Source organism: Giraffa tippelskirchi, chromosome 6, assembly GCF_054371585.1.
Source record: "Giraffa tippelskirchi isolate mGirTip1 chromosome 6, T2T-mGirTip1v1.2.pri, whole genome shotgun sequence".
Taxonomy (NCBI): domain Eukaryota; kingdom Metazoa; phylum Chordata; class Mammalia; order Artiodactyla; family Giraffidae; genus Giraffa; species Giraffa tippelskirchi.
In genome coordinates this window covers 73,819,314-73,837,866 of record NC_137280.1, presented here as the reverse complement: position 1 = coordinate 73,837,866, position 18,553 = coordinate 73,819,314, and the positions used below count along the sequence as shown (strand labels likewise).

The window sequence follows — 18,553 nt, the reverse complement described above, 5'->3', positions numbered from 1 at the left end:
ATTTTCATAAAGATCAAAGCTTAAAAAAAAAAAGAAAATTACCTTGTATATAACAATATTTATCACATGATTATCACATGAAATCTTTTTGACTGATTTCCTTGGGCTGTCTGAATGCACCGTTGTCAATTTTTAAAAACATTTTTTCCCTTCATTTTCAGTTACGTATCTCATATTGCCCCTGCAGCATCTCTTGCCAACTTTTGTATTAAATAAGTTCTTGCCTGCTTTTCTTGCTTTTATTTTTAAAGTTAACATCTATAATAGTTTATTAAGTATAATGTTGGCTTTATATTTTAAAAAATAACTTTTTTAAACCTTTTGAAAGGTTTAACATGATGAAGTGTGTGAAGCATTTGCTTGGTTTTATGCTGGAATCACATTCCAGAGAGGAGTCCCCAGTAAGTCATGGTTGACATCCTTTTAAGGTCCTGGTTTATCTTGTTCTTAATGTTCATTAGAGTTTCCTGTTGATCTTCATAAGCAAGAATGATTTATCATTGTCATTGTTATGGTTTCAAGATGAAAACTGTTGGTGCCGTGAGACAAGTTGACTGATCGCTACAGCATCAGCTCTGGGTCAGGTAGCCAGGGTGGGGGTGCGGGTGGGGGAGCTGAGAGCAAGAGAGCCGTCAGCCTGAGTGACTGGTAGACTGGTGCAGCCCCACTGACTGGGCAATAGGCAAGGAGGTAGGGGAGTGAATGTCCACACCTGGCCTCTCTGAAGTCTTGTCCCCTCAGCTGCGTCTCCTGCCCCAGCTGTGGTGACGTTTCTAAAACTCGGCTCTGATCCTGTCCTTCTCTGACTCAGAATCTGCTGGTGGCCACCACTGGGTGACCGCCCGGGGCCCTCCATCCTTCCTGCCGTCCAGGCCCAGCCCCCCAGGTCAGCCCCTGATTGTGGCGGAGAGGACGGAGCCCTGGGAGGCATGCAGGGCTGGCCTAGTGGCTGAAGAGCGCTCCAGGGCGAGGGCACACCGAGTGCCTGAGCCTAGACTCCGGACTCAGCTGGATGAGGGCTTAGAGTCCTAGTTGTTGTGACCCACACAACTGTTTACCGCTTTATGCTTTAATGTATTCATCTATGAAGTAGTTATAATGTCCTCTGTAAGGGGCGAGAGTACTTTTGTGTCGGGTGCAATTGAGGATTAAGCGTGTAACCTGTGAACAGTGGAGGCGGGAAGGAGTACACCGTTAATCTCTCCAAGGGCTTCTCTTTCTCTCTAGCAGCCGGAAGGCCGTGCTGCTGAGAGTCTGGACTCCTAGACCATGCACCTCAGCCAGAATACCTGGGGGCTGCTCCCAACCATTTCTTTTTTTTTTTTCTAAACCATTATAGACCTGATACTCTAGCAGTTACTTGAAAAAAGGAAAATTTTTTAAAGATATAGAAACATTTATTATGAGCTCCAACAGACCCAAAAATTACTATTTAGATTGCTCTAGAAATTTCCGAAGATGCTCGTCTTCTACTTCTGTCTCATCACGCCCTGGTACCAAAAAGTCTTTCCTGACCCGCCCTGGTCCTCGGGCTGTGCTGGGTGCAGAGCTGCTGCACCCTTCTGGGAGGTCAGCTTGCATCCTGGTGGAGGAGTCACCTTCTTTGAAAACTTAACGTTGCTTTGTCAGTAGTGATTCCCAGATTTTTTTCTAATAGATCAGAATCATCAGGTATTTATCGAAGCATCCAGTTTTAGGCCCTACCTTGTTGTGTGAGGTCGAGCACTTTGGAGAGTCGCACATCCCTCAGGTCCCTCCCCCTCTGTTGGCACACATTTGTCAGGGTGGCAGGACAAATGCTTGGAACACAGGGCCACGACCTACAGTGGGATCTTGGTGGCATGTCCCCCCCTCCTCTGATATCATGCAGCATGTGCAGTTTCTGAGATGGCTCCATGGCGGTGAAAGCTGTCCTGCAAACTGGCCAGAGAGAGCCAGCAGCCTTGACTGGAAGCTCAGTGTGCCGGGCGGACCTGCTTTCCTCTTGGGTGCTGCTTTCAAGGGGAGAAGCTTTGCTCCCTGTTCATTTTGGTTGCTGTGTGCATAGTCATTCTCTAGTGCAGGGCTGTGCTGAAGGCATGGTTTTAACTTTAAAATGAGAAAGTTTTGAGTATATAAAGGCCGCTTTGTGTTCTGAGAAAGGAAATGAACGTTGGAGCTGTCTTCCCCCTCGGAGCAGAGCCAGCTATTGGGAGTGAAAGATCAGCGTCAGGACGGGGTCAGAGGGTCCCAGACAGGACTGTGCTCCCAGCCGGGCCACAGCCCTCCGTGTTTCCTCCATGGTCCAGGTCTGAAGACAGGGTGGTGCAAGGGGAGAGGACTTGAAGTTGAAAGCCTTCCTTCAGCACATATTTGCTAAACATCTCATATGTGCCCATTTCTGTGCCAGTTCAGTTCAGTTGCATCCAACTCTGCATCCCCATGGACTGCAGCACGCCAGGCTTCCCTGTCCATCACCAACTCCCAGAACTTGCTCAGACTCATGTCCATCAAGTCGGTGATGCCATCCAACCATCTCATCCTCTGTCATCCCCTTCTCCTCCTGCCTTCAGTCTTTTCCAGCATCAGGGTCTTTTCCAAGGAGTCAGTTCTTCACATCAGGTGGCTAAAGTATTGGAGTTTCAGCTTCAACATCAGTCCTTCCAATCAATGAATATTCAGGACTGATTTCCTTTAAGATTGACTGGTTGGATCTCCTTGTAGTCCAAGGAACTCTTTAAGAGTCTTCTCCAGGGACTTCCCTGGTGGTCCAGGGGTTAAGAATCTGCCTTGCAATGCAGGGGACATGGGTTCAATCCCTGGTCAGGGAAGTAAGATCCCACATGCCGCAGAGCAAACAAGTCTGCGAGCCACAACTAGAGGGTCTGTACCTCACAACAAAAGATCTTGCCTGAGGCAATGGAGATCCCGTGAGCCACAACTAAGACCTAACACAGTCAAATAAATAAATAACTTCTTTAAAAAAAAAAAAAAGAGTCTTCTCCAACACCACAGTTCAAAAGCATCAGTTCTTCAGTGCTCAGCTTTCATTATAGTCCAACTCTCACATCCATACATGACTACTGGAAAAACCATTTCTGTGCCAGGCACTTACTTAATCCTTATAATAATTATATGGGTGAGGAACTGGATCAGGAGAGGTGAAGTCCCTTGTCCACGGCAGCTTAGCATCCGTGTAGTGAGAAGAAGCAGACGTTGTACCACTTAGGGAAGGGTGAGGGAGTCAACAGGTGGCACTTCGCTTGTTGACTGGCTGCGCGTTTTCAGTGAAGTCTAGCAGTGGCACAGGGCCTCACGTACAGAGGCAAGCTCAGGACAGAGAAGCAGCCTGGCGGCTGACGTGCTCAGCTTTTCGAATGTTCAAACCCTGTGGTTCAGTAACTCAGCTCTTAGAAACATGTGCCCGGGAACTGGTCAGGAATTTAGTCAAAGGTTTGTACACAGAAGTGTTCACCCAGAGCCTGTACATGCAGGTGAAATTTTGAAAATGGCCCAAATGTTCAGCAAACAGCAGGTGAGCTGTTTATTGTGCTTCCCATGTACGTGGTGGTCTCAGTGCTTTGCCAGCATTACATCGTTTAATCCTGACAAGGATTGGGGTAGTATGCAGCAAGTGGTGTCACCTACCACCCATGTTACAGATGAAGAGGTTGAGGCCCGGGTCACACAGCTCGAGAGGACAGGGGCCTGACCCAAGTCCCAAACCCTGTGTACATACGTTGCTCTGCTTTGGTGGCATTTTCCACTCTGAGGACAGGGGAGGTTGAGTGCTTTTTTCCTTTGAGAATGAACTCGTACATCAGATAGCTAGTGCCAGCGCCCAGGCTGCTTCCACCTGGTTCTGTTGTGTGACAACATTGACACTCTGGAATACTGTGCAACATTGTCCCATGTTTGCCCATTTCCACTGTGTGATATCATATGAAGGCTACAGAATTACATGACATGGTTTCACTTTTGAAAACACATTTAAGCAAAGCGAGAGACAAAGCTCGTTTCTCCGCCACCACCTCTAGCAGGTACTTGTGGCTAGTGCCTCAGTGCCGGGCCCTCGTCAGGACATTCTTTCCCTAACGGGCAGTCTTTCCTGTGTGGTCTCTGCCAAAGAGAGGGTTTCTGTAAGAGTCGGTGGACTGGCGGAGGCCAGGAACAAGTGGTCAGTCTGGAGAGGGCGAGGGGAGCGCACCCTGAGGTGGGCTCTGGCCAGTGTGTCTGGCACGGAGGGGCAGCTGTCGGTGTGGCTGCCTGTGGGCTCTGTGAAGTCCGCACCGTCATGGGGCAGGCTGGGGCAACTGCGCTGCCTTGTTTTCGTGAGGAGAAAACCCACCAAGCTCCATGCCCTGACAGCATGTGGCTTACTTTCTTTAGTCTTCTGTTAGTGAAATTCGCCTACTCTTATTAAGTCGAGATTCCTCTGTTTGGCTTTGAATTCTGGATGCACCATGGGGTGGGGGCTCTCTGTCATCAGACCATTTGCTGGTTTGGCAAGACAGCCAAGTACGAGTAAGCCTTCACCTGCCAGGAAGACGGCATTGGTGCCTGCTCCAGGGCAGGGGTTTCTCAGGAAAGAAAACGCGCTGCTAGAAAGAGAGGTGAGGCCCACATCTTAGTGTGTCATGTGGGGCCAGGGCACAGGGGACAGTTCTGTTAGCTGTGCACACGTGCAGAGAAGGAGGCTCTGCTGGGCCCGCTGACCTGCACTTGTCACCTCTGGGCTTTAAGAGTTTCTGAAACTGTGGAACTTTCAACTCTTCAAGCAGCTTAGTACAGAAATGGTTTTCAAGCCAAAAATGAAACTGTTTGCTTTGGTTTTGTTTCTCCAGAAACCTGATGTGCGGCTCTCTCGAGGCAGCATCGACAGGGAGGACGGAGGTCCTCAGGGCCCGGTAAGCAGCTGCCCGCATCCTCATCAGGATCTGGATTTCTTTGTGTTGTGGGATGTCCACACTTTTTCGTATTTGTCGTACAGAACACAGTAATTCATTCCATAACTGAAACCGGCATTCCAGCCAAGGTTATTAAAACATGCAGTACACAAAATTTCTCCCCCATTACTAATACAGTCTTTTCAGTAGTAAGCTGAAATATTGAAATATGTACACACATTAACTGTTACTATAACAAGTTGTCATCTGGCTAAATTTGTATGCTCTTGTTTCATGTTTTATAAAAGTTTCCACAGTCACAGAAAATTTGTTCAAGCAGGAGATTTTTCTCTTGGGTGTTGTAGGAGAAAATGTCTGAAATTCTCTTTGAAGACAGCTTATTATTATTTAAATATATTTAAAGCCTACTAGAAATATTCCCTGTTCTTTAGGGGAGAGTAGTTAAAATTATTTTATTAGGATTTCCATCAGTGAATATCTGGTTAAAATAAATTAAGAAAAAAAAAAACCTTAAATTCCCAGTAAAAAAGGGAAACTGCCACTTGCTGGGTAATGGACTTAAGGAGATAAATTTCCATCCTAATAAGGCTTCTTGGTAGATATAAACCACTTCATGTCTAGACACACATGTCTGCCTACATATGTACATATGTACATACATACATAAAAACATACATACATGAGAGCAGGTCATCAGCCAGCTCCAGGATGCATAGTTTTCCCTAGTCTGTGCTATAAAATCCAGTTCCCCATAGACCTGGCCCCTGGAAGATGTGGCCAGTCACCAGCACGCGAGGGTTTGGCCTTTCCCATCACACACACACAGGCGTGCGCGCATGCGCGCACGCACACAGCGGGCTCTACAGACAGAATGTTGGGGTTCTTTAGTCCACATATGCAAAATCACATGGTCCCCCATTTAACATCTCCACACACAGTGCTCCTTCCTTATGTTGAAAAGATGGCATACACCTGAAAGCATTTTCCTCTAAGATCAGGAACACGATGAGGATGCTGACTTTACTCACATTTATTCAACATAGTATTGGAAGTCCTAGCCACAGCAATCAGACAAGAAAAAGGAATAAAAGGAATTCAAATTAGCAAAATTGTCACTGTTTGCAGATGACATGATTCTATACATAGAAAATCCTAAAAATGCCACCAGAAAATTATTAGAATTCATCGATGAATTCAGTCAAGTTACAGGATACAAAATTAATATACAGAAATCTGTTGAATTTCTGTACACTAAGAATGAACTATCAGAAAGAAATTAGGGAAATAATCCCATTTACCATTACATCAAAAAGAATAAGATATCTAGGGATAAACTTACATAAGGAGACAAAAGACCTGTACTCTGAACCTGTAGGATGCTGATGGAAGAAACTGAAAACAACACAAATGGTCAAAGAGATACACTGTGGTTTTCAGACTGGAAGAAGTAACATCGTTAAAATGACCAGTGCAACCCCTATCAAAATACTAGTGGCATTTTTAACAGAACCAGGACAAATACTTTTAAAATATGTACTGAAATAAAAACAACCCTGAATAGCCAAAACAATCTTGGGAAAGAACAGAGCTGAAGGAATCACCCTTCTTGGCTTCAGACTATACTACAAAGCTGCAGTAATCAAAACAGTAAGGTCCTGGCACAAAAACAGACACATAGGTCAGTGGAACAGAATAGAGTACCCTGAAATAAGCCCCCACACTATGATCAAGTAGTCTTCAAAACAGGGAGTGTTCAGTGACCTGGTGGAAGCCACAGTGGTCCTAGGTGAGGAGCAATTGTGGCTGTGTATACTGTCTCATGGTCCTTGTGTTTTAAAGAAGTGGTCTCTGCTCAGTAAAAAGTAAAGCAGCTTAAAATACTTGTATTTTAACCAGTTTATTGTTTTACAGTAAGCAAGGCAAGTCTCTCTTCAAAAGTAGGATAGGATTCTGAACATGCTTCTTTTCATTCAGTCAGCCTAGGATAGGTGGCCCTGATCTCAGCTATAGCTACAACAGTCTAGACGAGGGCTGGTCGTCCGTGTGCCTGCCTGTTTATCCTGTCCCTGGGGTGGTCTGGCTTCCTGGCTTGGCCTGTGGCTAGTGCAGAACAGATGAGGGTGTCGCCCCAGGTCCTTCAGGTGATAGTGACAATGTAGATGTCCCAGTGCTGTGAAACCTCTTCTCATCATTGCTGTCCCAGTGGCACCCCTTCTTGTAATGGGGAGGAGGGAATGCGTCCAGACACAGATTTCACACCCCTGTAGGCCAACTGGAGATGTCTATGAACATAATTCCTTTAAAGAAATTCTGAAATTGTGACCGCCCTGACTGCACACCCCATGGGCATTATCTGCTTATTAGCCTAACCCCCACCCCCACCCGAGGCCTTGCAGGCATGCCCCTCCCCTGTCTTGTTGGTCTTTGAACCCAGTGTTTATTAGCACAGGTGTCCAGGGCAGCGGGCAGAGGGTGGGTGGGGCGGCCGTTGCCTTGTGGTACACCCTACTGCACTGACACCACGTCTTTTTTCCCCACAGACTGGCAACCAGCACATATATCAGCCTGTGGGCAAACCAGGTAAGTTAAGAAATGGATTGCATGTCACAAAGTTTGTGTAATTTGGAGGGAGTGGGTTTTTGATGTGTAGTTTCTTAGCTTTGGAATGCCTCGTGATGTGTTCACGCTTCTCCCGCTGCAGACCACAGCACATGTGATGTTTACCAAATTCAGCCCACGCCTAGAGTACTGGAAAACAGGAGTTACTGCTCTAATGCGTCAGAAACACCCCACCCCCACCCCCGCGGGGTGCCGGCTCTGAGACTAGCACCTGTTGTAATAACTCCATTTATTTGGGAGTCGTTTCCATCCTTTCCATTAACGGACGTTACTTAACTGGGGCTCATTCCTTTACCAGATCCTGCAGCACCACCAAAGAAGCCGCCGCGTCCTGGAGCCCCCGGGCACCTGGGCAGCCTGGCCAGCCTTGGCAGCCCCGGGGACAGTTACAACGAGGGCGTCAAGGTGAGCGCCTTCCATCCCAGGTGACGACCCTGTGATGATGTGCGGTGGGGTGGGCAGGCTCCTCCGTCGGCTCCAGACCCCGTTCAGAGTCAGGACCAGCTTTACTGGGAAACTCTTTTCCTTTATTCTCTCACGTGATAGTCTAGGGCCTCAGTCAGATCCTATCTAAATATTGTTTTCTTATCAGACAGGATGTTTCTTTGAGGTAAAGTGCTAGGATGCCTTCTGATGGTACAGATGAGTTGAACCTGACGCCTGGGCGACGCGAGACCTTGAGCAGGCTCAATGTCTCCAAGTCCATCCGCGTGGCCTGGGGGGGTTTCGATCCTTCCCTGTCTGGGGCCGCAACTGTGTGTGTCCAGCAGCTGCCTCCGCTGTGTGCCCACTGAAGCGGATGGGCACCTCCACTCCCCCATTAGGTCAGTTATCTCTCAGAATATAGCTCTTAAAACCAAGATGGTGTGTTGACTTGATTGGTACTTTTTCCTTCTTCATGGTGCCTAGGAAAAGGTACACATTAGAACCCAGTAGCTGTGGGATCAGTCCTGATAAGCCATGTTTCACCGACAACCACCATAATTGAGTTCCCGCTGCTCTGGCAGAACCTGCCCCGTGTATTTTAAACCTCACATCAGCCTCACGGGATTGGTGGTGGTATTATTTTTCTTACCCTTCACATGAGAAGGGTGTAGCTGACTTCTGTAGCTGACCCAGCATTTAGCCGCAGACCTGGCTTTCCATCCACACGCTGTGTGCTGCCTCTCCAAATTCACACCAGAAGCCAAGGGGCTGATTCCTCATAAAAGCAGGAGAGTCAGAGAGGTTGTCCCGGGCAGAGAAAACATCTCCAGGCGCGAGTCAGCCTGCAGCCCAGGGGCGGCTCGGGGCTTGGCTTCCACAGCTGCCAGGCCTCCAGGCCCATAACTCCACTAGCAACACAGAGGAGCAAAAGAGGACAAACCCTTTCCTGATGTGGTTTCTTGACATAAATTTTAAAAATGAAGAGAGAAATTGGGTTAGTGAAATTTTTTCATTTTCATAAGCAAAAGAAGAAATTTTCAAAATGGCTTGTATTGCAATGAAAAGCCAACCTTAAAAGTAGATCAGATACCAGCTTAGACCTCTGACCTTCGTTTTTAACATGTGGATTAACATATCAATAAATATAATGGGGACATGCCCTTGTTACAGGGTATATATAGGGTATTGAACAAGTAGAAGTCTTTGTGGAAAGAGTGTGCTTACTTAAAATACACTCTGATTAATGTGTGAAGTATTTATCTCTATTTATCAAATCCAGTCTGAAAGAAGAGCTCTCTTTAACACAGAAACGCTTACGTTTAACTGGTATTCATCCAAATAATAGCCAGAAGCCAGTCTCAGTTTCTACTTGGTGGCTTTACATTTCGTCTCTGAATTACCAAAGTCTTCCACCACAAGTGGTTGGATTGCCTGTGTCTCTGCAGGTTGGTGGTGTGTCCTAACCTTCTGCCAGGGGCCTCCAAGTGGTCAAGGTCCAGAAAATAGGAAGCCAGTGCCAGCTGTCTGCAAAGCAAGCTGGTGCTTTGGGAGGGTCCCCGGGAGTGGCCCCTGGCAGCATGGTGACAGTGCTTCCCTCACAAGAGCTGGGCAAAGGATGAACACAAAAGAACAAGCTTTGAACAGAGTAGTACAGACTGCCCTCTCCTCCGGGAGTTCAGAGTCGTGGTTTCCTGTCGGAGCCCCAGCTGCCACACCTGAGGAAGCCCACCTTCTCCACACTGATTGATGCCCTTTGAACTGGCTCTCCCGCCACGTTCAGCATCTCAGTGCCAACGCCTCTGCTCTCGGAAGTGATGCTGTTATGAACAACCTCCCTCTTTCCAGTGCACACAGCGTGGAGGATTGAACCTCAGAATTTAGGATTCTGCTAAATTTCTATACCAAAGGGTATAGAATTCAAACAATTCTAAACAAAGGTCAAGAAATCCATATTTCTCTCAATTAACTTTGTCGGTCACATTACAGTAGAATAGCTTTAAAGCTATAGAGAAAACAAAACATTAAATAAAATTTCTAGGCTTAAAATAAAGGAAGAACCCAACCATAAGAACTGGTTCAAATGAAAGGTATTTTTTGTTTGTTTTTAAATGAAGCTCCTGGTGTCTTTAAACACAGCCCCCAGCCAGGCATCTTGATCACGGTGGAATGGCTGGGTCAAAGCCCATTTCCAAGGATGTCGGATGTCGGGGGGAGCTCAGGGACTGAGGGTGTGCCGTTCCTTCTGAACCTCAGGAGTCCAATGGGCAGTGTTGTGTGAACTCAAGCATAGATACGCCTCCTTTCTTTATAAAAGACCCCCGATCCTGTGGATCCTTGCACGGCTGCCAGATTGTCACGCTCGGGCTTTGCATGTTGTTTTCCTCATTTATTCATGAAAACAAGCATGGTGCATGGCAGACCCCTACTGAATATGCGGGTGCCCTGAACAGACTGCCCGGCGGCTGCGCTTTGCTGGCCAGCGAGCCAAGCCGACAGGCGGAAACCTGCTCCTCTTGTTCTGCTCTTGTATTTTTACGGGGGTTTTGTCTGCTGCCTTTATTAATACTGTTTTTCTTTTTTCCCTTTCTCTGACAAATTTCTTTAACTTGTCCTCACCTTCCGTTCGACAATAGCCATGGAGGGTAAGCACATGGTGTCTGTGTGTCTGTCCAGCTCTCCGTCACACCCTGCTCTGCATGCAAATCTGGACCAGGAGGCGGGAAGCCCGGGGAGGACGCTCTCGCTTGGTTTGTCCCCAAAGCAGCATGTATATTTGCCCCAGAGTGAGCCACGAGTGTCTCTGCAGTGGTGGAGCACTCCTGTCGCTTCCTGTCCCGGGGCTCAGCGATGGTCCCCAGAGTTTCAGGCTGAGCACTGGCAGCAGGTCCACAAAGGACAAGTGCTGCTGCTGTCACTCGGTCTTGTCAGGGTAGACGCGTGCTGTGCTTTGATGCCTGGGCGGCCAGTTTGACTTTTTAATGCACTGATGGTTCCTCTGAGGCCTCGGGGTGGCCTTCAGGGCTCAGGTTCTCTTGGATAGCACTTGCTGAAGTCTGCGTGCCCAGGCCCTGTGGCGGGCACCTTCACCTGTGCTCCTTGGTTTCACCCCTGTCTCGACTGTGGGTGAGGGAGCAGGGCCCTACCCACAGCAGCACCCCGATGCATAGCTCCCACTGCAGCAGTGCTCAGCACGCAGATGGTGTCCGTTTAAAGAAGACTTGCACTTGTCCACTTGTTATAACCATAAATCCTCAGAGAGCCGTGGGGTTCCCGGGTTCTTCCTCTTCTGGTGAATGATTTTGGAGGTTTAGGGTAGTGAATCACCTCTCCGAATGAACCGGGGCTTCGAGTGCAATGCGTGCGATTCCCTCTCATTTCCTTTAACTGAGCTCAAAGTTAGAAAAAGTTGCGCCTTAGTCATTTGTCACTTGGATGAACTGCTTTCCGTCATCCTCAGGCTGAAGTGTGTCCCCTGAGACAAGACCCACTAAGTGATCCACTCTGACCTCTTAAAGACCCTTCCTAGCTGCGTTGTGGTGATATGTCGCCATCTGCTGGACGAGGGAAAGATAACTGGCTTCTGTATTGGCAGCTTCAGCCCCAGGAGATCAGCCCCCCTCCCACCGCCAATCTGGACCGGTCCAATGACAGGGTGTATGAGAACGTGACGGGCCTGGTGAGAGCGGTCATCGAGATGTCCAGCAAGATCCAGCCCGCCCCCCCAGAGGAGTACGTCCCCATGGTGAAGGTGAGCTGAGCCCCGTGTCACGCACGGCAGCGGGTCCCCGCACCCCTCAGGTCCATCCATCCCACCACTTCAGAAAGTCCGTGCTGCCTGGTGACCACTGCCATTCCCAACCTCGGTCCCGGAGTGTCCTGTGCAGAAGAGTCATCAACAGTGGCTGCTGGTTCAGGTGGTCTCCAGTGAGAACAGCTGCAGAACGCTGATGGTCTGGTGCTGCCATGACAGGAGAGGGGGTTACGTTGTTAAAGGGCCAGACTGGTAACCCGGGGAGACCCTGCTTTCAGCTCTGTAGGGCGTTCACCCAGAAGTAGAATTGCTGGATTGTGTGATCGTTCTGTTCCCGATTTATCTTCTTTGGAGAAATGTCTGTTCAAGTCCTTTGCTCATTTTTTAACAGGATTGTTCCTTTTTCTGTAGAGTTGCAGGATTGAACAACCTTTTTAGTGTACCAGTGAGCCATCTCTGGAATGGATGTTTTTAAATCACCCAGTGTGAAGTAGCTGCTCAGAAGTCATGCTATTTTGTAGACAGCCCAGTTAATTTATTCTGGTTGAGTTTGTAGCCTACTCCCATAGCAGTTGTAACCAAAGTTCTTAAGGGTCAACTTGCAGGAACCACAGGCATTTTTTTTTAAATACTAATAAACTCAACCTTATACAAAAGCAATCAGGATTTTGTACATAATAAAACTTTTTAGGGTGATTTTATAGAAGCTGCTTTTTTAACTGTATTATTCTGGCAAAGTGTTACTTTTTGTATATTGATCAAGTGGTAATTACCAGCCTGTCCTTAATGGTCTTATCCACGCTGCAGCCATAACTTAGCACCTGAGTCCTTACATAGGTGATCCCCATGGCGTAATACCATTTTTAATTACACTTGGTCCCTTTAAACCGTGAGTGGCCGGGGAGGGCTGTTGTGCCCCATGTACGTAGTGGACGAAGCCCCAGGGTCAGCGTGGCCCCCAGAGCTGGTGCCACCTGGCATTTGCTCCCATGTGTGGCAGTGGCCACACCCTTCCCAGCCACCCTTCAAGCCTGAGGAAAGCACCGGGGAGAGAAGAGAATCCCTTTGCACAGGCAGCCCGCTTTCCGTACCTGAGTCCCTGTTCCCTGGATAGAAGAGCAGTGGGTGTTCAGAGATCTGAATCTGCCTCATAACAACATCAGGCTCAGAACTGTGGAAAAGAAATACAGAAATTTCCCCCAAAGTAGTGAAAAGGAAATGAAAGTCCTATCACTGGAAGGAGACACCGTCACGGCTGGCGTGGAGCTGCCTGGTGTGCGTCCTAATGCTGGTGTGCTCTCTTGTCTGTTAGGAAGTTGGCCTGGCCCTGAGGACGCTGTTGGCCACAGTGGATGAGACCATTCCTGTCCTGCCTGCCAGCACCCACCGAGAGGTAGGGCCTCATCCAGGGGGCAGTGTATGGGCCCTGGGGGGCTGCAGTGACCACTCTGCAGGGCGTGACCTTCCGGCCAGCGCCCCAGTCAGGGACTCTAGGGACCAGCCATCATCTTGGGGGCCACGTGGGGTGACTGGTGCCCGCGCCGTGAAGGATGGGGTGTCCTGAGGGCAGGTGGGAGCACGGGTGCAGGACTGCGGGCACTGTGGAGAATGGCAGCACAGCAGGATGGGCCGGGAGAGGCCTCCTGCCCGCCTCCTCGAGTTCCTCTGTGAGCAACCCTGGGTTCCCACTTAAAGCAGCGATATAAAAACCTGGAACCAGTAAAGAAGTTGAGCGTCTGGGGTCTGCACCTGGCCCTGCTCACTTCCCATGCCTCGCCGCCCCTGTCTCCTGTGTCCACTCTTCTGCTTTCTCTCTTGGGGCCTGTGGTCTGTCCTTCAGCCCAGCAGGCCCTGTTTGTTTTTGTTTTCTTAGTTTTTTTTTTTTTTTTAGTTTTTATTTTGAAATGTGTTCAGGCTTACAGAAAAGTTTTCAGAATAGCACCACGAGTTTTCAGGTCCCCCCGCCCCAGTCTGCTGCCTGCCCCGCTGGACTACGTTTGTAGTCTCTGTGTGTCTGCTCTCACAGCGTCTGCGTCTCCGGAGCCCCCTGGGAGGGGCTGTGCTTGTTGCGCCCCCTCGCCTGTGGTGTTTCCGCTTGCCTTTTCTGACGGCGGGACTGTTCTCTTACTCCACATGGTCACCACGACCGGGGTTTCACGCTGACTGGCAGGCTCGTCTAGTCAGCAGGTCGTGTTCCGGCTTCTCCCTCTGGTGAGTGACAGCCCACGGCTCACGGGGCCCCAGACGCCACAGCGTGTCTGTGTGCTTCTCCTGGGCCAGCTGCTTGGGCCCTTGCTGTCCCCCATGATAGGACCAGGCCACAGGGCTCCGGGTCCTCCCTCCTCGTGAGGCCGAGGCTTTAGGCCGCTGCATCCCTTTGGGAGGCCATGTCCCGGGCAGCCTGTCCAGCCAGTGTCGGGACGTGTGGGGTGGCGGAGCGCAGCTCCTGCACGGGTCTTCTGTACATGACATCAATTCACCTGCACGATACCACTTAACGTCATTTTGGAAAATGGCTCTGACTGGCTGTCACCGTGTAGCTTTATGTTTCTCTCCAGTTAGATTAGCTCCTTTATCTACTTTATTAGAACTTTAATTGGTTTTCTACAATGAGCAAGAATTTTGCACCAGAATGAGGAAATTCCAGGTACCAGAAGCGAGGAAATAGTAGCCTGCCAGGCTCCTCTGTCTATGGGAATTCTCTAGGCAAGAATATTGGACTGGGTAGTCATTCCCTTCTCCCGGGGATCTTCCCCACCCAGGGATCGAACCCGGATCTCCTGCGTTGCAGGCAGATACTTTACCGCCTGAGACCCCGGGGAGGCCCCACATGACGACCAGGTCTGACTGCAGTCGTAGCTGCCAGGCCTGCTGTGGCCCCTCCCTGTCTCCGGCTGTCCTGCACACGGCTCCCTGCCTTCCCCACTCCTGCTTCCTCTCCCGCCTTCCCAGCCGTCTACCTGGCCGGGTCCCTCTGGGCCCAGTGTTAGCATTTCTCTACTGCACCTGCCAGGAGTCCCGGAGGCCATCCCCTGTCCCCCACACCCAGTCCGGTGAGGCCCCTGGATTTCAGAACCTCCCTCGCTCGCCACCCCCCCAGCTCTTCTCTGCTACCTTGAGTGTGACCGCCCCAAGGTGCCCCCCAGTGTGTATTTACAGACACCTTTTCTCCGTGGCAGTCCTCCCGACACATACAGGTCCTGATGTTTGAGGGCCACCCCCTGAGCCCTAGGCACCAGCTCTCTGCGGGAGTCTGCCCCTACCGCGCGTTCTTCCTGCGGGGTCAGTGGGACCAGTGTGCACCCACCACCCTGCCCAGCACAAACCACACATGCACGCTTACACACACACATGCACGCACGCACAGACAGCCTGCTGTCGACCACACGTCTCAGGCAGGCCTTGCTTCTCCATCCTACCAGCCTCGCCCCTCTTCCCTGAGGGACCACAGCCTCTCTCAGCTGCTTGCGCTGCCTCCAGGCTCTCCCCACCGTCCATTCAGCCCCTTCACGCACCAGTGCCCCCTCTGGATTACATCATTCCCCTTCCTGAAACCCCTCGGGCTTCCCCACTGCTGCGTTCTGCAGGACCACAGTGAGGGGGGTGGCCGTGAGGCCCTTCACAGTGGAAGCCAGCGAGTGGGGGCAGTCTCAGCCAGCTGCGGGGGCACGCCCCTCTGTGACAACTCTGTTGCTCTTCAGAGCTATGACCTGCTCTTCTCCAGGTCCATCTCTGTGGGGTGATTTCTCTAATCATTTCTATGTCCACAGCTCCGAGGGCCTTGTACACAGTAAGTGCTTGCTGATTGTTTAAAGAGCAGGTGGTTAGATCACTGTCTCGCCCAGGGCCTCTTCCGTCACTGCGGCCCCCAATTCGCCATCTGATCTGTTTGGAAGGGTCTGGAGTTGACATCCAAGTGGGGCAAGGCCTCCTGACATCCTTGAACCACCTCCCGTGTAGCAAAGGAAGGTCCCGTGGCAGGTGCAATAGAGGCATGCGGGCCTGGAGGTAGAGACCCGGTTCTGTCTCGTTTCCAGGGAAGAAAGTTTCTTCTCCCGGAGGCACCTAAGAAGAGCGCCTAAGGTCCCCTGAGCAATGGCCACAGGCAGCTCTCCTGACCCTCTTGTCCTTGCAGATCGAGATGGCCCAGAAGCTGCTGAACTCCGACCTGGGGGAGCTCATCAACAAGATGAAACTGGCCCAGCAGTACGTCATGACCAGCCTGCAGCAGGAGTACAAGAAGCAGATGCTGACGGCCGCACACGCGCTGGCCGTGGACGCCAAGAACCTGCTCGATGTCATCGACCAGGCCAGACTGAAGGCCCTGGGGCAGACGAGACCGCACTGAGCGCGGGCCTGCCCCTGTCCCCACCAGCAGTGAGGCTCTGCCCGGCCGCGGCGCCGGCACTCCCAGCGCCAACGTTTTGACTGACGGCTGCTTCAAAATCTCACATAAGTTTAACTGCGTTTTGATTTGGGTTGTTTATGTTTCGGCTCTTTAATCATGGTGTTCAGAAAAGTCCGGGATCCACAGTGTGGCGTTTTTCTGAGAGTAAAAGTTGTATGTGAGAAGCTCTTAAAGAATGATGAAGGACAGGCTGTGCTCACGTCAGGATATGCTTTCGTGGAAATGGCCAAGGCGGTGAGGCACTGATTCCTGAACTGGCCAGACCTCGCTTTGGAAGAAGTGGAGGAAGTGGAGGGTTCCAGGAACCACGGGGCTGAGAAGCCCTTTGCCAACCGCAGACTTGCGATCCAGACTGGAATTTCTGTTGTCAGAACACTCTTCAGTTGCAATATGCTAGTACCACTTTACAGAGGAAGAATATAAAAGCTATATTTTGAAGACTTGAGTCATTTCAGAAAAAAAAAAAACCTACAACCCTCTCCTCCTTCCTGCCTTTCACTTTCATGTGGGTGTGTGAAACATTTGGTTGGAAACTAGCTGTAGAACACACTAAAAACTTTTGTCTTTTTTCACCAGAATAATGTGCCAGTTTTTTGTAGCAATGTTATTTCTCTCAGAAGCAGAAATGCTTTGTACCAGAACACCTCCAAACTGAGTTGAGAAGAAGTTCTGGAACCATCCCTGTTTTCCATTTTTATATAATTTATAAAGAAAGATTAAAGCCATGTTGACTATTTTACAGCCACTGGAGTTAACTAACCCTTCATTGTGTCTGTCTTCCCAGGAGAGAATTGGGCAAAACAGAGATTTGGTTTCCCTTTGATGTCCAGTTTTACCATCCATTCTGTTAAATAATTTTGAAAAATACACCCTCCCTTTAGTTTGTTGGGGGATATAAATTATTCTCAGGAAGAATATAATGAACTGTACAGTTACTTTGACCTATTAAAAAGGTGTTGCCAGTAAAGTTCTTGGTGTAATATCCTTTCTTTTGATTCCTTCAGATCATTTGAAATTTCTCAGATAACTTGTCAGATCAAGTAATATACAGGCAAGCTCCCCAAAATTATTCATTTCCTTTACTCTCTGTCTTCTCAACAAGTCAAGAACACCACTCAGAACGGCCCAGCCTAAGTTAACCTTTTCCTCCATCTTCATGGTGAAATGAGAAACCAAGCTCTGCAGGCTTGCTGTCATTGCCACCTGTTTAGCAGTGTCGGGAATCTCACTCTCTTAAGGGGACCGTCAGCAGGACAGGCCCCAGGCCCACCCTCATCTCACTGGAGTCTCTGGGCCGCCAGACTTGGGTTTGTAGCGCTGGGGACCCCGAGGGAGAAGGCAGAGCCCAGCGCCCAGTGCAGGGCCTCGAGGGCCCGGCCGGCAGGTGGATGCAGGTCCCCGGGGCGTGGCCCCTCCCCTCTGGGTTGCAGGGCGTCCTGCGCACCTGGAAGGAAGGTCGAGGATGTTGGCCTCCTGAGTCTCTCGGAATCTTGAGTCCCCACGTCCTCATCTTTAAGTTGGTGATTGTGAGGTTGAATACAACATGCTGAGGTGGTCGGTGAGGTGCCCCGCGTGCGTCTTGGGTTCGGCTGCGGGCTGTGAGCCTGGTCTCAGCGCGTGTCCTCTGCCTCCTGGCCTGACTGTCCATCCCTCCGGCACCACAAGCTGCAGGTGAGTCTGGAGAGGTCCTGTCGGTCAGAAGGAAATCCATCTTGTTTGTGAGAATGGGTGGAGACAGACGGTGGATGTGTTGGGTGCCGGCTCGGGGCCCTGAGGTCAGAAGGCCCATCCTGGGACTCAGCCTCATTGTGCTGCAGGCAACGGCTGCATGGCCAGGCAATTTGATGCTGGTCCACATTGGGCAAGAGAAGCAGAGAAGGAAGTGAAGATGCACCTGGTCACAACCTCACCCTCTGTCTTTCTCCAAATGCATGTGTTTTAACGCTATTTTAATTAAAGAGTAATTTAAATGGAGAAAAGGGCACAAATATGTTGAGGTTATTGAATTCTTCACAAAGGAGCACCCTGGTGTTGCCGACACCCAGACTTGGGAGCAGGACAGCACCCCGAAGTCCCAGGCCCGCCCCAGCCACTGCCTCTACAGAGCGATTACAGCCCCCCGTTTTCCTACTCGACTCTACTGAGACATAAGCGCACACTGTCAGCCTGCCGAGGGAATGGCTGGGTCGCTGTCTTCAGATGTCCAGCCCCACGTGCGGCTGGTCCCCACGCCCCTGAGGCAGCGGCTGGCCGGGTCTCCCGCACTGGAGAGCTGGTCTTACCTTCCATGTAGCTTCTGGAACTGCTGCTCACACCCTTTGGTCTCTGGCTTCTTCCTCAGAACAGTGATTTAGGATATTCCTGTCACTGCTCATCAGGGTTTGTTCTCCGTTTCTGATGATGCTTCATGGTCTGACAGCACCACAGCTAGTTCACCTGTTGGTGGAGGAGACATCTGAGTTG

At 50.1% G+C, this 18,553-nt stretch overlaps 1 protein-coding gene across 50 annotated transcripts in view; it reads left to right on the top strand.

Annotated features, from left to right (window-relative positions):
* Positions 1 to 17,057, top strand: part of PTK2 (protein tyrosine kinase 2) — a 194,072-nt gene extending 177,015 nt beyond the window's left edge. For 46 of the 50 annotated variants that reach the window (XM_081504175.1, XM_081504181.1, XM_081504171.1 and 43 more), the window contains 6 exons: positions 4,824 to 4,886; positions 7,427 to 7,466; positions 7,804 to 7,910; positions 11,524 to 11,679; positions 12,995 to 13,075; positions 15,818 to 17,057. In XM_081504175.1, the coding sequence (XP_081360301.1) occupies positions 4,824 to 4,886; positions 7,427 to 7,466; positions 7,804 to 7,910; positions 11,524 to 11,679; positions 12,995 to 13,075; positions 15,818 to 16,030 (660 nt within the window). In that variant the 3' untranslated portion in view covers positions 16,031 to 17,057. Of the gene's footprint in view, positions 1 to 4,823; positions 4,887 to 7,426; positions 7,467 to 7,803; positions 7,931 to 11,523; positions 11,680 to 12,994; positions 13,076 to 15,817 lie in introns of all 50 variants that reach the window. The other 4 variants (XR_014057697.1, XR_014057696.1, XR_014057698.1 and 1 more) reach the window with 1 other exon arrangement.
* The last annotated feature ends 1,496 nt before the right edge of the window (positions 17,058 to 18,553 follow it).